Genomic DNA, 16,625 nt, shown 5'->3' with positions numbered 1-16,625 from the left:
TGTGGTCCTCACCTAACCCCTTGCTCACCACTTGACACTTGTTGTTTGTTGATTCACTTGCATTTCAATTTGATTTTTGAATTAAAATAAATTAAATAAAATGCATTTTACCAACTCTCCCACATTGATGGGAGATTGGAATTCAAGAGCTCCCTTCCCTATAAATACCAATCATTTGGCATTGGGAAGAGACACTTGAGTTATGAACTATAAGGGATCTCCTAGAAGAGAATACCTTAGTTCTAATACTCTAAGTTCTTTTGGTCTAGCCCTACCTAAGCTTCGGGGTAAGGGCCGTTCGGGTCGGGTCTCGAGGGTGAGAGCCGTCGGAGGCTTGCGCATTTGCGGAGCTTTACGCTTTCAAGTACGAGCTCTTAGAAAGAGAGAAGCATCTGTCAAGGGTAAGATCGTCTTTTCTTCTTTCTCTCTCCTTGTTAATTAATTATGTGATTGTTAATTAATTAATATGCATGTTTAGTTACTTTAATTGGTGTGCGGATTTTGGGAGGGTTTCATTCCGCGTAGTGTTGGACACTACGATACCCAACATCGGTATCGGAGCCGCGCTCATTTAATTATTGTAACTAATAATTAATTAAGGTGATTTAAATGGATTTAAATTTTTGGTTTTTCTTTCTAATTAGATTAGAAGCTCGTTTTAATTAGTTTTAATCTCGTATTTATACTAATTTTGGCTAAAGAACCCAGATTTCGACCCAAAAGTAGTGAATTTTGGGTGAAATCGATGTTCTAAATCAGTTTTGATTTTCTTTGAGGGCTGTCCAGAAGCTAAAATCCACCCAGAAATATGTTTTTCGAGGGGTTTTTCGTTTTTGACGAAAAATTTTAAATCTTTAAACCTTAATTAATTATGGCATTTTAATGTTAGATTATGTGTATGGTTACATCATTAATCTACTGCAATAATAACCGTTATTAAGCATGTTTATGAAGTCATATTTGGTGCTTAATTTGGTGAGTTTATTTTTTACATAAACTTGCAATTTCACATTTTTGCAAAATAATTGCTTCAAGTGTGAATGTTTATGGTGAATTTTTAATTTTGAAGTCTCTAAAATTTTAAAGATCCAATCTTAATTGTTTATTTGGTTGGAACTTTACTTTCTAGATTCCATGTTGAACTAATTTTTGATTTAATCATTTTTTGAGTTGATTAAAGTCTTAAAAGTTCAAAACTTGTGATTGAAATTTAATTAATCTTCATATTGGAAGATGTAATTTTTCAAGTTTATACAAGTTAGTGTTGGAAATTTTTTCATTGGATGATTGTGGTTATTTTTCCAACTCCTTTATTTTGTCAAATCTCATTATTACTTTATGTTTGGTTAAATTAATTGTGAGAATAGCCCTCAAATTTTGTAGCATCAAGTTGAGCCAAAAATAATTTAAATAATGGCTCTTGAATTAATTTTGGTTTGTGCACTAAAAATTGAATTTATTTAAGTTGGACTTATTTTATTTTCATTTTGCTCAATATTTGTTGTAAAATAATTTAGAATTAAATGTTTATGTCACACGAAAATTGGGATAAAAATCCCGAGGCACAAGCACGCACATCGAGGCACGAAACCCCAAGCATCTTTCTCGGCCAGCCGGATTGCTTGCGTAGCCCACATGTGGCTGCCGAGGATGCGGGTGGTGCATCGTTGGTGCTCTACTAGTGCGTGTGTCAAGCAGCCTTGGTGCACTGCTTGGTGCGAGTGTAGAGCTGTTGCGTGGGTTGCGACTTGCGGCTGCTAGGCTGTATGCATCTCGCACATGAGCCGGCCTTTGAGGTCCTCACTTATGTGCGTGCAAGCATGCTGGTGCGACCAACATAACACACTTGGTGCGATGGTGTCAGCCAGATACAGGTGCTGGCGCAACAAGTGGATGTGCGAGGGGAAGCAGCCACGCAAGACAGCCGAGCCTTGGGCCTAGCAAACCAAGCCTCGTGGCTTGGTGCTAGGCACTCGGGTATCGAAGGGCTATGCGATTTTCTGATTTTGCTGTTTAATTTTATTTAATTATTTTAACGAGGCTAGGCCTCGGTTTTTGCCGGCACTTGCAAAATAATTTGGCAAAATTTGGGTAAACCGGCTTAATTAAATTAATTGGATTAATTTTAATTAAGTTGGATGCGGAATTTAGTGGGAGTTTCGTTAATTACTTTAGGTAATTTTATTGCGTTTTAATCACATAATCGATTAACAACTTTGAGTAGTTTTAATTAGGCGAGTCAATTTGATTAACCACCTAAGTTAGTTACTAGTTTGTGCGTGTTATGCATTGTTACTTGTTTTACGTTGTAAAATGCATGGGCCATTCACATATAGTGAATGGATGAATGGAATGAACATTCTATCACAACTTTTGTGAAAATGGCAACTAGTGGGGCCCAATTAGGATAGTAAATACGGACTGCAATCCGTTATGTATTTTTGTAAATCTGAATACGGTCTGTGTACCGTTGCGTATTTTTGTACCTTAATATTTAGATATGTCCCAGTCATAATTACTAGTAGTTGCATAATTGGTGGAGATGTCTTGAAGATGGCGTTTCTAAGAAGACAAGCCAAGAGGATGCAACGAAGACCCTTGAAGACTAGAAGACTCAGGGGGTCATTCTAGTTGCCAAATGCATCTTTTACTTATGTTTTCTATATATAATTATGCTTATATATATATATGAATGATATGTTAGATGCATGTTTAGGATTTCGAATGTTGCGATGATTAATCAAGTTCACTTAAATCAACCACATAGAAACCCTAGGTTCCTATAAAATTGAGCCAAATTTGCCATTCCAAGATAACACTTACCGAACTAATGTGCATAGTGATGAGCTATACCAAAGCAAGGCATCACTATCTCCCTAGAAACGTAAGGTATACTAGCACTAGGCGAAAAATGTAAATGGGCACCGGTTCAAAACCCCCGTATAACACCGGTTTTGAATCGGTGTAGATTTGAGGGATGCCAAAAAAAAAAATTAGCACCGGTTCAAAACCGATGCTAATAACGTTTTATTCGCCCCAGTTCTCTCAAAATCGGTGCGAAAAATGGCCCAAAAAAATAAAAAAACTTTTGGCACCGGTTACGTTCCAAAACCGGTGCGAATAATTTCCTAGAAAAATTAAAAAAAATAACTTTTGGCACCGGTTCAAAGCCAAAACCGGTGCCAAAAATGCCCCAAAATTTTTTTTTTTTTTTTTTTTGCATTTTTTTCACTTAAATTGATATAGAAACACTAACATATATATAAAATTACATATTTTCATTAAAAAAGGCTATAATATTACAAATTTCGTCCAAAAAAATAAATTTAATTTCCATGATTTGTCTTCTGCATAGACTTGTACATGAAGAAGGCAAAGTGATGGAGAACTCTAACTCTTCATTGGCAGTCTTCAGATTAAAGATCAGAGAACACCGCAATCTACATCAATATAATTTTATGCCAGATTAATCAAACATGCACTTCAGCTCTTTATATATCGTTATAACTTCAGGATTACAATGCGACCATTGAATTCTACTGGGTGCCCTTCCTGCTTGAGTCAAACTCCGATGATGCTGTTGTACACAGAATACAAGATAGAATGAGAGCACTGTCCTTGGAATAGAATAATAAAGAATGTGTTTTTTTAATGCTGCATCAAAATGAAGATTTGATTCTTTCTTTGATTCTTTATTTTCAAGTAATATGGTTCAACTTCAACAAAGTACAAATTTGGAATTTTTTTTCCAATTTTACAGTTGGTATGTTATGATGTTATATATGTTTACAATGATTGATGAGTACGTTGCACCAATAGGGTGTTTAACTTTTGAGCTTCTCTACAACCTCAGCAAGATACTTACCTTGATAAAATGCTTGCTGAAGTTCCAACTCCGACGGTTGACGAGATCCGTCTCCTGCAAATGTTCTTGCACCATATGAATATCCTCCTTTCACCGCTTCCATTTCAAACATGCCATTCCCAAAGGTGTATCCCAGAGGAACATATAGCATGCCATGGTGAGACAGTTGAGTCACGGTTGTGAATCTGTTAAATCAAGCAACAAATTCACAAAATTCTAGTTAATCTGGCAGGAATTTCACATTAAGCTACAATTAAAGCAAAATTCCACAAGCCAATGCCTCTGTTCAAGCAAATTAATATTTATGCTCTTGTATGATGCTAGATTTTGAAAGATGCTAACTTTTACAAGCAAAAATACATCACACAACTTGTTACAATAGACACAAAGCAAAATATACAGAAAATAGGAAAATTATGGATGTATACATACTATCCTGATTTCTTTCCTATGATATAAGCAAAGAAGGCAACCAATAAAAAGCGAAGCAAGAGCTAGCTATCATGCTTAAAACTATAATTACAGTAGTAATTTCATTATTTTCACTAATACTCCTCCCATCAAGAATAAATTATCAAAGGCATAATTAAATTAAAAGACCTTTAATAATTGGGTCATTCTTACAACCCCCGCGACATATAACATTGATGCGGATCTTTTTGAAAAGTCAATTAGAAACCATTACTATATACTATTTAAGAAAAACTGAAAACTTTTTTCTAAATATTATAAAAACAGTAGAGTACGCGACTGTTATACTTGGACAAAAGACCAAGGGAATGTAGCTAGACAATATTGCTTAGACTTGTAGAAGAAAATCAAGACAAGTTTGGGTGCAAATATGAGACCTAGATTGGTTATATACATGGTTTTCTCCTATTTCTGGTCCAAATTGAAGTGCACATTTAGTGATCATACAAATCATATAAGCACATCAGCAGATAAAGATAAGAAAATACCAAGTAGCTCATAGAAGACGTGAAATGTGGCTGTTATTATGGTAATTTCATAGATGATTCTAATTTTAATAATGGACAAGCTGTGAGCTTCTATCAAATAAAGGTTAATCAGAAAGAAATCCTCAATCTTGTTATTGGAGCTTTCATTTTGAAGCTTTGTAGAGCACATTGACATCATTGTCTTTTTTAGAGAAAATTTTGCAAACCAAATAATGGAAATACATGCCTTTCTTATCATAGTGCAAAACAAAGTATAAGAAGATTGTGAGAGGAATAGTCCAAACAAAACTTAGCTCAAACATTATTCAAGTGGATAATGAAATAAAAGAAGAATGAAATATACAAGTATATACAACCCAATCTGCTGAAGTTATTAACAGAGAAAGATTATCAGACTAGACCAATATGGTAATGATGTGCATCATAACACGTCACATCAACCACCAGGAAACCATATGCATCACCAATGTATAATCTATCACTATTACAATTATCAATCACTGAACATAAAATCAAGCAGAAAAACGAATTACCTTGTCATTACCCAGACAGTCACAGTACTTGAGCTTCTCCACATAGATTTAATCCCCATTACTCACCTTAAATTGATGCAATCCAACCTACATCCCAAAACAAAGTAAGAACCTCAATTAAACCCTAAAATCATAACACACCAAATATCAAACAAAAAGTACAAAATCATCAAAGGAGCCCCAAAAACCACAAAATAATCTAAGGCGACCTAAACACCACACTAAATTCTTGTCGCCTCAAAATATCAAAGTAAATTATACATATCAAAATTACAACATCAAAATTGACCTTTAAAATTTCTAATAGCTTCACTAATTGTAGCCATAGTTCAATAATCTAGCATAGAACAACCAAAAGTTGACTTTCCTCACAATTAACTTAACGATAAACCCAAAATAGAAATTGATATTCGATGGTTTTGAAAAAAGTATCAGCATAAGCTGCTTCAATATAATGGAGGAAAGAGAGCTTCAAGCTAATGGAGAATTAATTCTCTGCCTTCTTCACCTCGTAGACAAAAAATTAGGATTCTATCAACACCAAGTTCTTGACACTTAGCATTGACCTCATCAAATACTTACCACAACAAAAACAGAAATAGAAGCAAAGGAGTATTCAAGCAACACATTTAATGTATTTAATTATTTACATCAGAAAGCACTCCTTCAGCATAGACTATACAGTTTATGAATATAGGTGACTTTTAAAGAAAAAGAAAAAGAAGATATTGTATCATAAAAGGGAAATTAGCTAGCTATTTAGCAGAAATTCTTGGCCACGACCACCACTTCATCAAATTCAAGCCACTTTGGCTGCTAGCTCTGTCATAATTTCCTTGTTCTTTTTCCAAAGACACATATCATATATGCCACCATAGTCTTAGAGGACTCCTCAATTATTAAGCTTATATAAACAGATGAAGACTCGAAAACTAATCGATCATCACTAAGCCCTATCATGTATGCCAATTGGACTAAAAAAAAAATTGTGTTTGAAGGTAAAGGAAATTCAAGTTCATGTGCTTGTGATTTCACACATGTAATTCACAGCATCACGTAATGTAGTTATGTGACAGTAGGTTAACTGATCCTTTATCAAGACAAGATCAAGAAAACTATAGTTCAAAAAAAAAAAGACTCACATGAGTCACATTTCTCAGGCCAAACAAACAAGTCCAACATCAATATGAGCAACAAAGCAAAAGCAGAAAAAGAAAAAAGATAGCAGATGCATCATTGTTAACACTCTAGAACCAAAATCAAGCGATTAATCACATTGCAAAAATCAGATTGCAGAACCAGATTGCAGAAATTCTGTCCTCTGTAAACCAACAAGCCCAACTAGATTGCAGAAATCAGATCCTGATCATCACACACACACAAGGAAAACATTGCAATTAGTAGGTGACCAATGTAAACACATGCAACACAATTCAAATACTCCGTATACCCATAATTCATTCCGTTTTCCGTATATTCACAATTACAAAAGCTCAAATTAACAAAATCCTAGATCAATCGCAATTATTGAAACAAATTAACAGAACCCTAGATCAATCGCAATAAAAGTGAGTTCTGGAATCTGATTTCAAACCCCAAAACTTACTATCAAGTCTCCAAAGGCTACTAAAACCCAATTAAACCCATAATCTAAACTAAGTGAAAACACCTAGATATCAAAATTACAAGAAAAATAAAAAAAGGGTTTCTGGGAATAAAAAAATTACAATAATCATCGAACAAGAGGGACAAAATCAAACTCAAAATCAAACATCACATACAAATTCAAACTCAAACACAACAACCAAATCACAAAATCCAAAATCAAAACCCAAAAACTCAACGAAATCGAAACCCTAACCCAAATTATACAAAATTAACAAAAAAAAGGAGGGATAAACCTTGTGAGGAGCAGCGTCACCATTAGATAACTGCGGTGGTGGCGGTTAGTGGTGGGAGAGAGAGCGAGAAGAGAGAGAAGACAGAGAGTTCGAGAGGAGAGAGAGCGAGATGAGAGAGAGGCAAATGAGAGAGGAGGAGAGATCGAGGAAAGAAAAAGAAAGAAGATAATTAAAGGCCGTTTTTTTTTTTAGCAATAGCATTCGCACCAGTTCAAATCGAACCGGTGCGATTAACATCATTTCGCACCGGTTTGGTTTGAACCGGTGTGAATTCCCCTTTCCCTTAATCTCGCCTACGCTTTTTGGCACCAGTTTTTAAAAACCGGTGCGCATTTTGCGGTGCTCAATTCTGTTTTTCTACTAGTGTAGGTATACAAGTTGATTTTAGTTAAGCTCACGATATCAGTAAGGAGTCCTTAGATGTCGTGGCAATGGAGATAAAACGTCAAGAAAGCATTAGATGCGACGTTTTATCGAACCAAGAGTAGCTTAGAGCTATTAGCAGTTGGATTGCTTACCTTAAAATATTAAGTGTTAAGACAAGCCAAAGCATACTTAATCACTTTCTGATTTTTGGGATCTTGGAATCGTTTTATTCTCGCCTGAAAAGGACAAATTTTAATGTGTGGACGCTTAATAAGATTGAAAGTTTGCATGTATGCTTTAAAATTCAAACTTATTATGTTATTATCTTGATAAATGGTTATACTTTGCACTTATATTTGTAGAATTCTAAATCAAATTATATTGTTTTCAATGATTGGTAAATGAAATCCTTGAGGATGGTTCTCAAAGAAAGGAAAAACATTTCTTAAATACAACTCTCATAAATGACTTTTATAACTAAGTCCGAAAGGACGGTTGGATATCATGTATTCAAAATACTAGGTAGTTTTTATAAACATGAAATATCACTACAAAAAAAATGAGAATAGGCAACGAACAAAATTGCAACAAAATGACAAATGTTGCCTTTTGTAGTAAAAGGCAACAATACTTGTTTGTTACCTTGATCTTGTACAATCTGTACTATATGACAATGCAACGGTTTAAAAAGTGTTGCTTTAGATTATGTAAGACAACAATATGTAAAATGTAGACATTTTTTTTTACATAAGACAACAATTATTTAAAATGTTGCCCAAAAAGGTAACAACAATAAAATTGCTGCTTATATAATAATTTTAAAAATGTTTTTTTCAAGGTATCTAAGACAACGATTGTTTCATGTGTTTTCATTACCTTACATAAGATAGGTTATTATTTAGAACATTGGTTTAAAAATAATAATAAACAGATTATGGTCAATAAGAACAAAATTATTATCAATTCAACAATTTGAAAACGTTAACGTAAAGGTGTGTATGGCAACGATAATTGATGACTAGAAAAAATGACTTAGCATCGGTAATTTTGGCCTTTAAGGCACACAAATTCAACCACGCCAGTGCATATGTGGTTGGTAGATTTCACATTTTACAACAACATTTTTAAGCTAAATCAATGTAGAAAATATAACATATATGTAAAAGTTACTATTTTCATACGAGTAGAATTGATGTTAATTATACAGTATAAATAAAAAAAAAATTACAAAAGGCTAGTAGTCTTTGTAAAAAAAAAAAAAAAAAAAAACACAGTAGCAACGTGTAGCAGCAATATCTACAAGTTGTTCCGACTGCCTGCTGCTACTGGCGACTGCCTGTTGGTGGCAGCTAGCTGCTGCTTGTGGCTGGTTGCCTGCTGATTGGGACGAAAACTCGGTTGTTACAAGACTAGAACTTAGCAGACGCCACCCCCATATCAGGCCTCCTCTTCTGCTGATTTGTACAATGTGCAGTGTGAGATTAAAATCAAGGCATCCTGAAAACTTAAAGCATATTTTATAAACAATGGAAATGCTTTTTAAAGAAACCATGTTTATAAACAACTTTTATACAAAAAAATAAATATATCATTATTTCAGCCCTAAATCTAATTCCAAAAGCTAACATGGCAGCAGTAAAAATATCAATCAACTCACAAAATCCCCACGATCTGATAACTTTTGTGTATAATTGGGATACCATTTATCTGTGAGAATTCTAGTACATATAAGTATCTAATTTTAGTTAGCAACATGATTTCATCCAAAATAAAATTTTCTCAAACGACTTGACACTTACAATTCTTTTTGGTAAGAACATGGAAATGCTTCTTAAAAAAACCAAGTTTATAAAACAATTTGTATATATATATATATATATATATATATATATATATATATATATATATATATATATATATATATATATATGTATTTGAGAAAAAATAGGGCATTCATTAATTAGAAATGTCTAACATAGCCAATGTTACAATACTAGACGGAAAATTCGTGACTCTAATAAGTTCCTCATCTCCCGCCGTATCCTCTCTAGCTACTAGGTGTGCCATAGTATTTCCATTTCTTTTTACATATGAAAATTTGCAAGAAAGAAAAAGGGATCTATCTCTTCGAATATCATCATAAACACTGAAAATCGGGGAAAAGCCCCTGCTTTCGTGGGATATAGTGTTGATTACGCCCAATGCATCCGACTCCACCCACACATTGTCGTAGTTGAACCTCCTAGCAATCGAAAGAGCATATCTGATTGCTTGAAATTCAGCACATTTCGGATCAGTGTAGTGGATTTTTTTAGTAGCTATCATTAAAATCTTGCCACAATAATTTCTGCACACCACCCCCAGACCCGCCATATTGCCACTTAAAACATGGGCATCTGTATTGATCTTCACCATGCCAAAGTGAGGGGGATACCAGCGTAAGCAGCTGCTTCGTATGTTGCATCCACCAAGAGGTCTAACATTCTGCATATGCCTGGTGTAATCATCAGCTAAGCGACAGAAACCCGCTGCCAACAACACTGGATCAGGCCAAACGTCTTCAAACAGCTGTAAATTTCTGCATCTCCAACACGCCCACATAAGGGCAGCAGCCTTTCTGTTGTTCTCTGCAGACAGCTTGTTTACCAACCATAACCATCTATCTGCAAACGACGATATAGGGGTAGCTTTCTCCTCATCCTACAGATCACTACGAGCCCATATCCTCCTGGCAGCAGTGCACTCAAAGAGAGAATGGAGAATTGTTTCCACAGGGTGTTGACAAATCTGACATACAGAATTAGAGGTAATGTGGCGGTATAATAATCGTTCTATTATAGCCATATTACCCCTGATTGCACACCATAGAAAATGCTTTAATTTTGGTGGGCACTGCAACCTCCACACACTCCTCCAGCACTCCTCTGAGATCACATTCACAACCCCCTCAACACATCCCCTACGGACAAGCCAATAACAAGACCGTACAGAAAAATTCCCATCCTTTGAACATCTCCAAAATAGTCTATCATTCGATGGGCAATGTGACAGCGGGATGGACAAGATCACAGCAGCAAGATCCTCTCCCATAATAGTACGAACTCTATCAGCGTCCCACTTCCCCTCCCCAAATGCTACGCCATACATAACTCGGGTCATAACCACGGAGAGCGTCAATAATATCAGAGTTCTTAAAATAACGGGCCTTCATAACACGGGAAGCAAGTGAATCAGTTTTAATATGGAGGAGCCAAATTTGTTTTGCAAGCAAAGCCATATTGAAGCAATGTAGGTCCCGAAAACCAAGGCTGCCCTTTGATTTAGGCATACACATCTTATCCCAACTCTGCCAATGGAGCTTCCTAGTGTCACTGTTGGACCCCCACCAAAACCGGCAAATCATGGTATGAATTTCATCAATTATTCTTCTCGAAACCAAGAAGAGTCTCATCATATAAGTAGGAATCGCCTAAATCTAATTCTCAAATGTTATAATTCTAAAATACAGAAGCTAGTTTAAGAGGTCATACCAGCACCAAAAGCAGTTTCTAAAACCCCGTAACGATTGCAAGCCTGTGAGACATAAAAGGGGGGAAATCAATAAAGTACAATTCATGCAGTCAAGAAAGCAGGAAGCTTTGAGCCAGACAACCAAGGCCAAGATGAGATATGACTACTGAAACTTCATATTTATTTGATTTGGGCAGTTAACTGATTCTATTCCGAAACAAACAAATTAAGCTTCATAAGATTATCAAATATTCCCAAAACAAAAAAAAAAAAAACAAAAACCAAACTTTTTATCATTAAAACAAATAATTTTGCAGTAAAACAAAACCAAAACTGTTTAAGCTAAAATCCCTAAGCTTTTATTACTTCAAAGTTACTAAAAACAGAATACCTAGAAGGGACCAATCATATTTCCTAAGCTTCATCTTCACTTGCTTGCATGAAATCCCATAGAGTATTGTCCTCGATTTCATCATCCGATTCATCAATTTCCGGCTCTGCTTGCAACATGTATTCAGGAACATCAACAGTAGTGGCAGGCAAATCCTCTCTCAACCAACTAACATCATAGTCATCAGAAATAGTTTCCCCTGGGCGAACATCATCACTAGCAGATTCATTCCAATAAGAAACTCCAACATCACCATTTGATTCTTCATTCATATCAAACAAGTCTCCGGGGATAGTTTCCATAACGTAATGCAAATGCTTTTCTTTGGAATCTTGCACATAAAAAGCTTGGTTTACTTGATTAGCCATCACAAAAGGGTCATTAGTATAGCATAACCTTTTAAAATTTGCACATGTTAGCCCAAACTCATCTTGCTCCACTTGAAACCATTTACAGCGAAACAATACCACTTTGAAATGTCCAAAATAATCTAACTCAATGATATCCTCCACCACTCCATAATATTTGACGTCCCCAACAACAGGAATTTGATCCCTGGAACTTGTAAAACTCGACATTGAAGATGTTACAGTAACTCCACTACATTGAGTTTTCCTTTTTGACTCATGTGCAGTTGTATGAAATTTGTTACCATTTATTAGGTACCCTTTAAAACTTCTCACAGTATAGTCAGGACCTTGGGATAAAGCCTTGATTTCTTTGGAAACATTTTCTTCCCATACACCGTCCTTGAACCATGCTCCAATATCATGACTGTGTTCTTGTGCTCTCGCCCACCTACTCCGCTTACCCCGTCTACCTTGACTTCTTTGACGATTCACTAAATCTTGATGTTCACTACATACATATCACAAAGCAACTTAGTTGTTTTAGTCAATTATAAATAACAAAGATTAAATATAATTAATATGAAATAATACCAATTTAAATTTACTTACTCACCTTATGTAATCACTTATTTCATCACAATTAAAGAGTACATAGCGATGAGCTTTCATCAAAGTGTCTTCATCTAAAGAAATCTTTTTGCCTTTGTTTTTCTTTTTTACACCTAAAGGACGTCCAACATTAGGAAAAAGGCTTCCATCTTCATTGGATGCAGTATCATCATCATCATTTCTAGGTGCTCGATTCAACTTTGAACTAAATTCATTGTGAACTCACTTTGTGCTTATTCTTCTTTTGAAACATATTCTTTTGCGCAGCATTAGTCTTTTCAGACTGTTGTTCAAATCTCTTTTCTTTCAGAACCCGCAAGCTCCACCAATACCTATCGCGAAAGCGTACTCGGCATTCCTGGATAGCACGACTATTCATTCACCACGAAAAGGTTCATTCAACGGGCAAAGGGCTAGAAGGCACCCCTCTTTCTCTAAACGAAATGCTTAACACATGCCAATATTCTTTTTCGTTTTCGGGACGAATGAATACACAAAGGGCAGTCAAGCAGGCAGGCTCTCCTGAGAGGGTGACTCATCACTCTTGCCTTTGGTCAAAACCTGTTAGTTGGATTGCTTGTTTGAGTATGAATTTCCTGGAATGTAGATAAACCAAAAGAAGGAATGAAGGAATAAGAATAAAAGCCGATTCATACCATTCCTCGGGCTGACTTAACTCAGCTCTTCAAGGTGGACATTGTGGATTGGATCACTGTATCCTCAGTGGCGCTTGGTATCTTTCGTATGAATTTCTACAACGAGGAGCTTTGCTATATTCATATCCCAAATCGGAATGAAGATTCCTTCATTCGAAGGGGGTACCTCGAACAAAAAATAAGGCATTCTTCTGCCAAGTAGGCCTCTGCAATGGAACCTTCGGGTCGACTTCTATTTTTTACATATGACTTCAATTTACCCAAATACCGCTCTTTCGGATTCATCCAACGACTTTGAACAGGGCCCATAAGCCTTACCTCCTCTACAAGATGAAGTGGAAGGTGGACCATTATGTCAAAGAAACTGGGGGGGAATATCTTCTCAAGTTGGCAAAGTATCTCTATGATTTCAGATTCAAGATCGTCAAGATCTTTAGGCTTTAGAACTTTCCTACATAGACCCCTGAAAAAGGATCCTAGCCTAATCAAAGTCGATACTACTTACTTAGGCAAGGTATTCTTTACAGCAACTTGGAGCAAATAATGAAGCATAAAGTGCACATCATGGCTCTTGTAACCATCAACTTTCCTCTCATTGGATTGGACACATCTGGAGATGTTTGATGCACAACCATCGGGAAACTTAGCACCTTTTATCACACCGTAGAAGAGGTCTTTTTCACTTGAAGATAAAGAAAAACAGGCTTTAGAGTATAAATGCTTCCCTCTATTATTTGTTCTCTTTGGATGGAGTTCATTTCTTATACCCATTTCTTGTAAATCAAAGCGTGCTGCCACATGGTCCTTAGTCTTTCCCGGGATATCAAACAAAGTACCGAGCACACTGTCACAAATATTTTTCTCAATGTGCATAACATCAAGATTATGACGCAAGGTATTAGTTTCCTAATAAGGAAGCTCAAAGAAAATTGATTTCTTCTTCCAAGGAAATTTCTTTCTGCCCTTTTTTTGAGTTTTCCCAAACTTATTTTCAAACTCTTCTAAATCTTTTAAAACCTCAGAACCTGAGAATCTGGCAGGAGGAGGAGGCCTTGTCTCTACATTACCATCAAAAGCTCTCTTATTACGACGCCATGGATGATTTTCTTTCAAAGAGCTACGATGTCCCATGTAACACATTTTCTTGCTATACTTCAGGTATTTAGACCAAGTCTTATGATTGCAATTTGGGCAGGCAAATTCTCCTTTGGTGCTCCATCCGGACAACATTACATAAGCAAGGAAGTCACTGATTGTCCATAACAAGGCTGCCTTTAAAGAAAATATTTCATCTTTCACAGCATCATATGTGTCAACTCCAACTTTCCATAACTCCTTCAATTCCTCGATTAATGGTTGCAAGTAAACATCAATGTCATAACCTGGAGAAGAAGGACCAGGTACAATCAAAGAAATGATATTGTACTCGGACTTATTATATAACCAAGAAGGCAAATTATAAATGGATAAAACAACAGGCCAAATACTATATGACATACTCATAGTTCTGAATGGGTTAAAACCATCAGTAGTAAGACCCAGCCTCACATTTCGAAAATCACTTGCAAATTGAGGATGTGCAACATCGAAATCTTTCCAAGCTTGTCCATCAGCAGGATGCCTTAGTTTTTCATCTTTCTTGCGATCAGTTTCATGCCATGTCATGAGTTTAGCCGTCTTAGAGCACATGAACAACCTTTGTAGACGAGGTTTAAGAGGAAAGTAACGCAGAACTTTTGTAGGAACTCCTTCGTCAGGCAATGAACCTTCTTCTTTTTGCTTCTCATTTAACTTCCACCTAGAAGCTTTACAAACATGGCAAAACTTGTCATTTGCACGTTCTTTCCAATACAACATACAATCATTAGGACACACATCAATTCGTTTGTAATTAAGTCCAAGGTTCTTCACCATTTTTTTAGCATGATGAAAAGAAGTGGGAAGCTTTGAAAATGGAAAGGCAGCACATTGAAGCTTCATCAACCCATCAAAAGAAGAATTGCTCCACCCGTTAAAGCATTTAAGTAGATAGAGTCGCACTGTGTATGAAAGCACATAAAAATTCTTTGATATATTCTTCGGCACTGTGGGGTGCATCAATCCAACCTTTGTTGATGTTTGCCATTGTAATACTCTATAGCATAAGACGTTATATGGAGGATCAACAACAAAGGTAATAAACTAAGAGACAAATATTGACATGAATTCTTGGACTAGCTAAAACAAAATAAGAAGACAAGCTTTCTACAATAAAAATGCATATACAATTTTTATAACAACAAAAATTCATATAGTATTGGGGACAAAGCAAAGGTTACTGATGAAAAAAGAAAAAGTATTAACTTTAAAAATTAGATAAATTAAAGGTCACAAATCTCACAATACGACAATTGTGTCACACCCTAAAAGAGATACAGCCAAAGAGAATGGTAACAAGCACCTAACAATCCCATATATATATATATACATATATATATACATACATACATACATATATATATATGTATATATATATATATATATATATATATATATTATATATATATATATATATATATATATATATATATATATATATATATACATATATATATATATAGTCATTAAACATCAGATTCTATTCTACATCCGTTACAGCCAAAGAGAATTGCAACAAGCAACTAATGAATAATAGAATGAAGAATTATATTATCCATACATCACATTATAGCCCGACATACTATGAATTTAAAATAGCTAGTTGAGTCGAGTTTCCAAACTTACTTGTCTTTGTTTCTTCCTCAATCTATAAGCTGCTATCTTTAATCTACTCCAAGCAAGATGATACCAAACAATCTATACTGTTTAGAATATACTTCAATAAATTGCAATTTGATACCAGAAAACAGTAATCAAAATCGAATTTTAGCACAGAGACAATCTTTTGGTTTCGTAGTTAATTGGGGTTTGTTCGATTTTTTGGGAAATATGGTTAACAATATTTTTTATTTTTGTATTTTTAATGAAAAGTTAGAACAGTGATTGATTATTTGATTTTGTGGGAAGTAGTTTGTTATGGGTTGGTTTGTTTGATTTTGTGTGCCTGCCACCTACTCGAATTAATTGGGTTTGTTTTGTTTTGTCTTTTTTTTTTAAATGAAATTTTCTTTTTCCTTTTAATACAAGAACACTGCTATATTTTACTGAGTATTAAATCAAGAGATGCTAAATACAAAAATTTCCTACTAAGCATTACCTTCATGCCAATCTTTAATAATAATAATAATGTCAAAAAAAATTACTAATAATAATATAGTATGAAGTATTTTGTGAGGGGATATTAAATCATGATTAGATTTATTGAAAGAGATAATCATGAGCTTAAACTTTATATGTTATTATCAATTATAATCTGTGTTGTGTCAAAATTAATTATACTCTGTATGTTAACTATGGAGTGTATTTTCTTAAATAAAGTATGATTAGTGATGGTTAGATGAATAAGT

At 35.0% G+C, this 16,625-nt stretch overlaps 2 protein-coding genes across 2 annotated transcripts; both read right to left on the bottom strand.

The window, feature by feature from the left end:
• Positions 1 to 9,580: 9,580 nt before the first annotated feature.
• Positions 9,581 to 10,783, bottom strand: LOC110692191. Its single transcript, XM_021869191.1, has 2 exons — positions 10,421 to 10,783; positions 9,581 to 10,324 (listed from the first exon to the last, which is right to left on the bottom strand). The coding sequence occupies exons 1-2, from the start codon at positions 10,781 to 10,783 to the stop codon at positions 9,581 to 9,583; spliced, it is 1,107 nt and encodes a 368-aa protein (XP_021724883.1).
• A 765-nt stretch (positions 10,784 to 11,548) lies between these two features.
• Positions 11,549 to 15,054, bottom strand: LOC110692190. The gene is made up of 4 exons (XM_021869190.1): positions 14,158 to 15,054; positions 13,646 to 14,046; positions 12,489 to 12,689; positions 11,549 to 12,383 (listed from the first exon to the last, which is right to left on the bottom strand). Exons 1-4 carry the CDS (start codon positions 15,052 to 15,054, stop codon positions 11,549 to 11,551), a joined length of 2,334 nt encoding a protein of 777 aa, XP_021724882.1.
• Between the last annotated feature and the right edge of the window lie 1,571 nt (positions 15,055 to 16,625).

This window comes from Chenopodium quinoa, unplaced genomic scaffold, assembly GCF_001683475.1.
Source record: "Chenopodium quinoa cultivar QQ74 unplaced genomic scaffold, ASM168347v1, whole genome shotgun sequence".
Classification (NCBI taxonomy): Eukaryota; Viridiplantae; Streptophyta; class Magnoliopsida; order Caryophyllales; family Amaranthaceae; genus Chenopodium; species Chenopodium quinoa.
This window is presented reverse-complemented; position numbering and strand designations above follow the sequence as displayed.

Coding starts and splice junctions, on each gene's coding strand:
- LOC110692190 (XM_021869190.1), bottom strand. CDS start 15,054: ATGGTGAAGAACCTTGGACTTAATTACAAACGAATTGATGTGTGTCCT. Junction 14,047..14,157: donor CCAGATTCTCAGGTTCTGAG/GTTTTAAAAGAT, acceptor CTTCCTTATTAG/GAAACTAATACCTTGCGTCA. Junction 12,384..12,488: donor GAAATAAGTGATTACATAAG/GTGAGTAAGTAA, acceptor ATATGTATGTAG/TGAACATCAAGATTTAGTGA.
- LOC110692191 (XM_021869191.1), bottom strand. CDS start 10,783: ATGACCCGAGTTATGTATGGCGTAGCATTTGGGGAGGGGAAGTGGGAC. Junction 10,325..10,420: donor GCCACATTACCTCTAATTCT/GTATGTCAGATT, acceptor AGTGATCTGTAG/GATGAGGAGAAAGCTACCCC.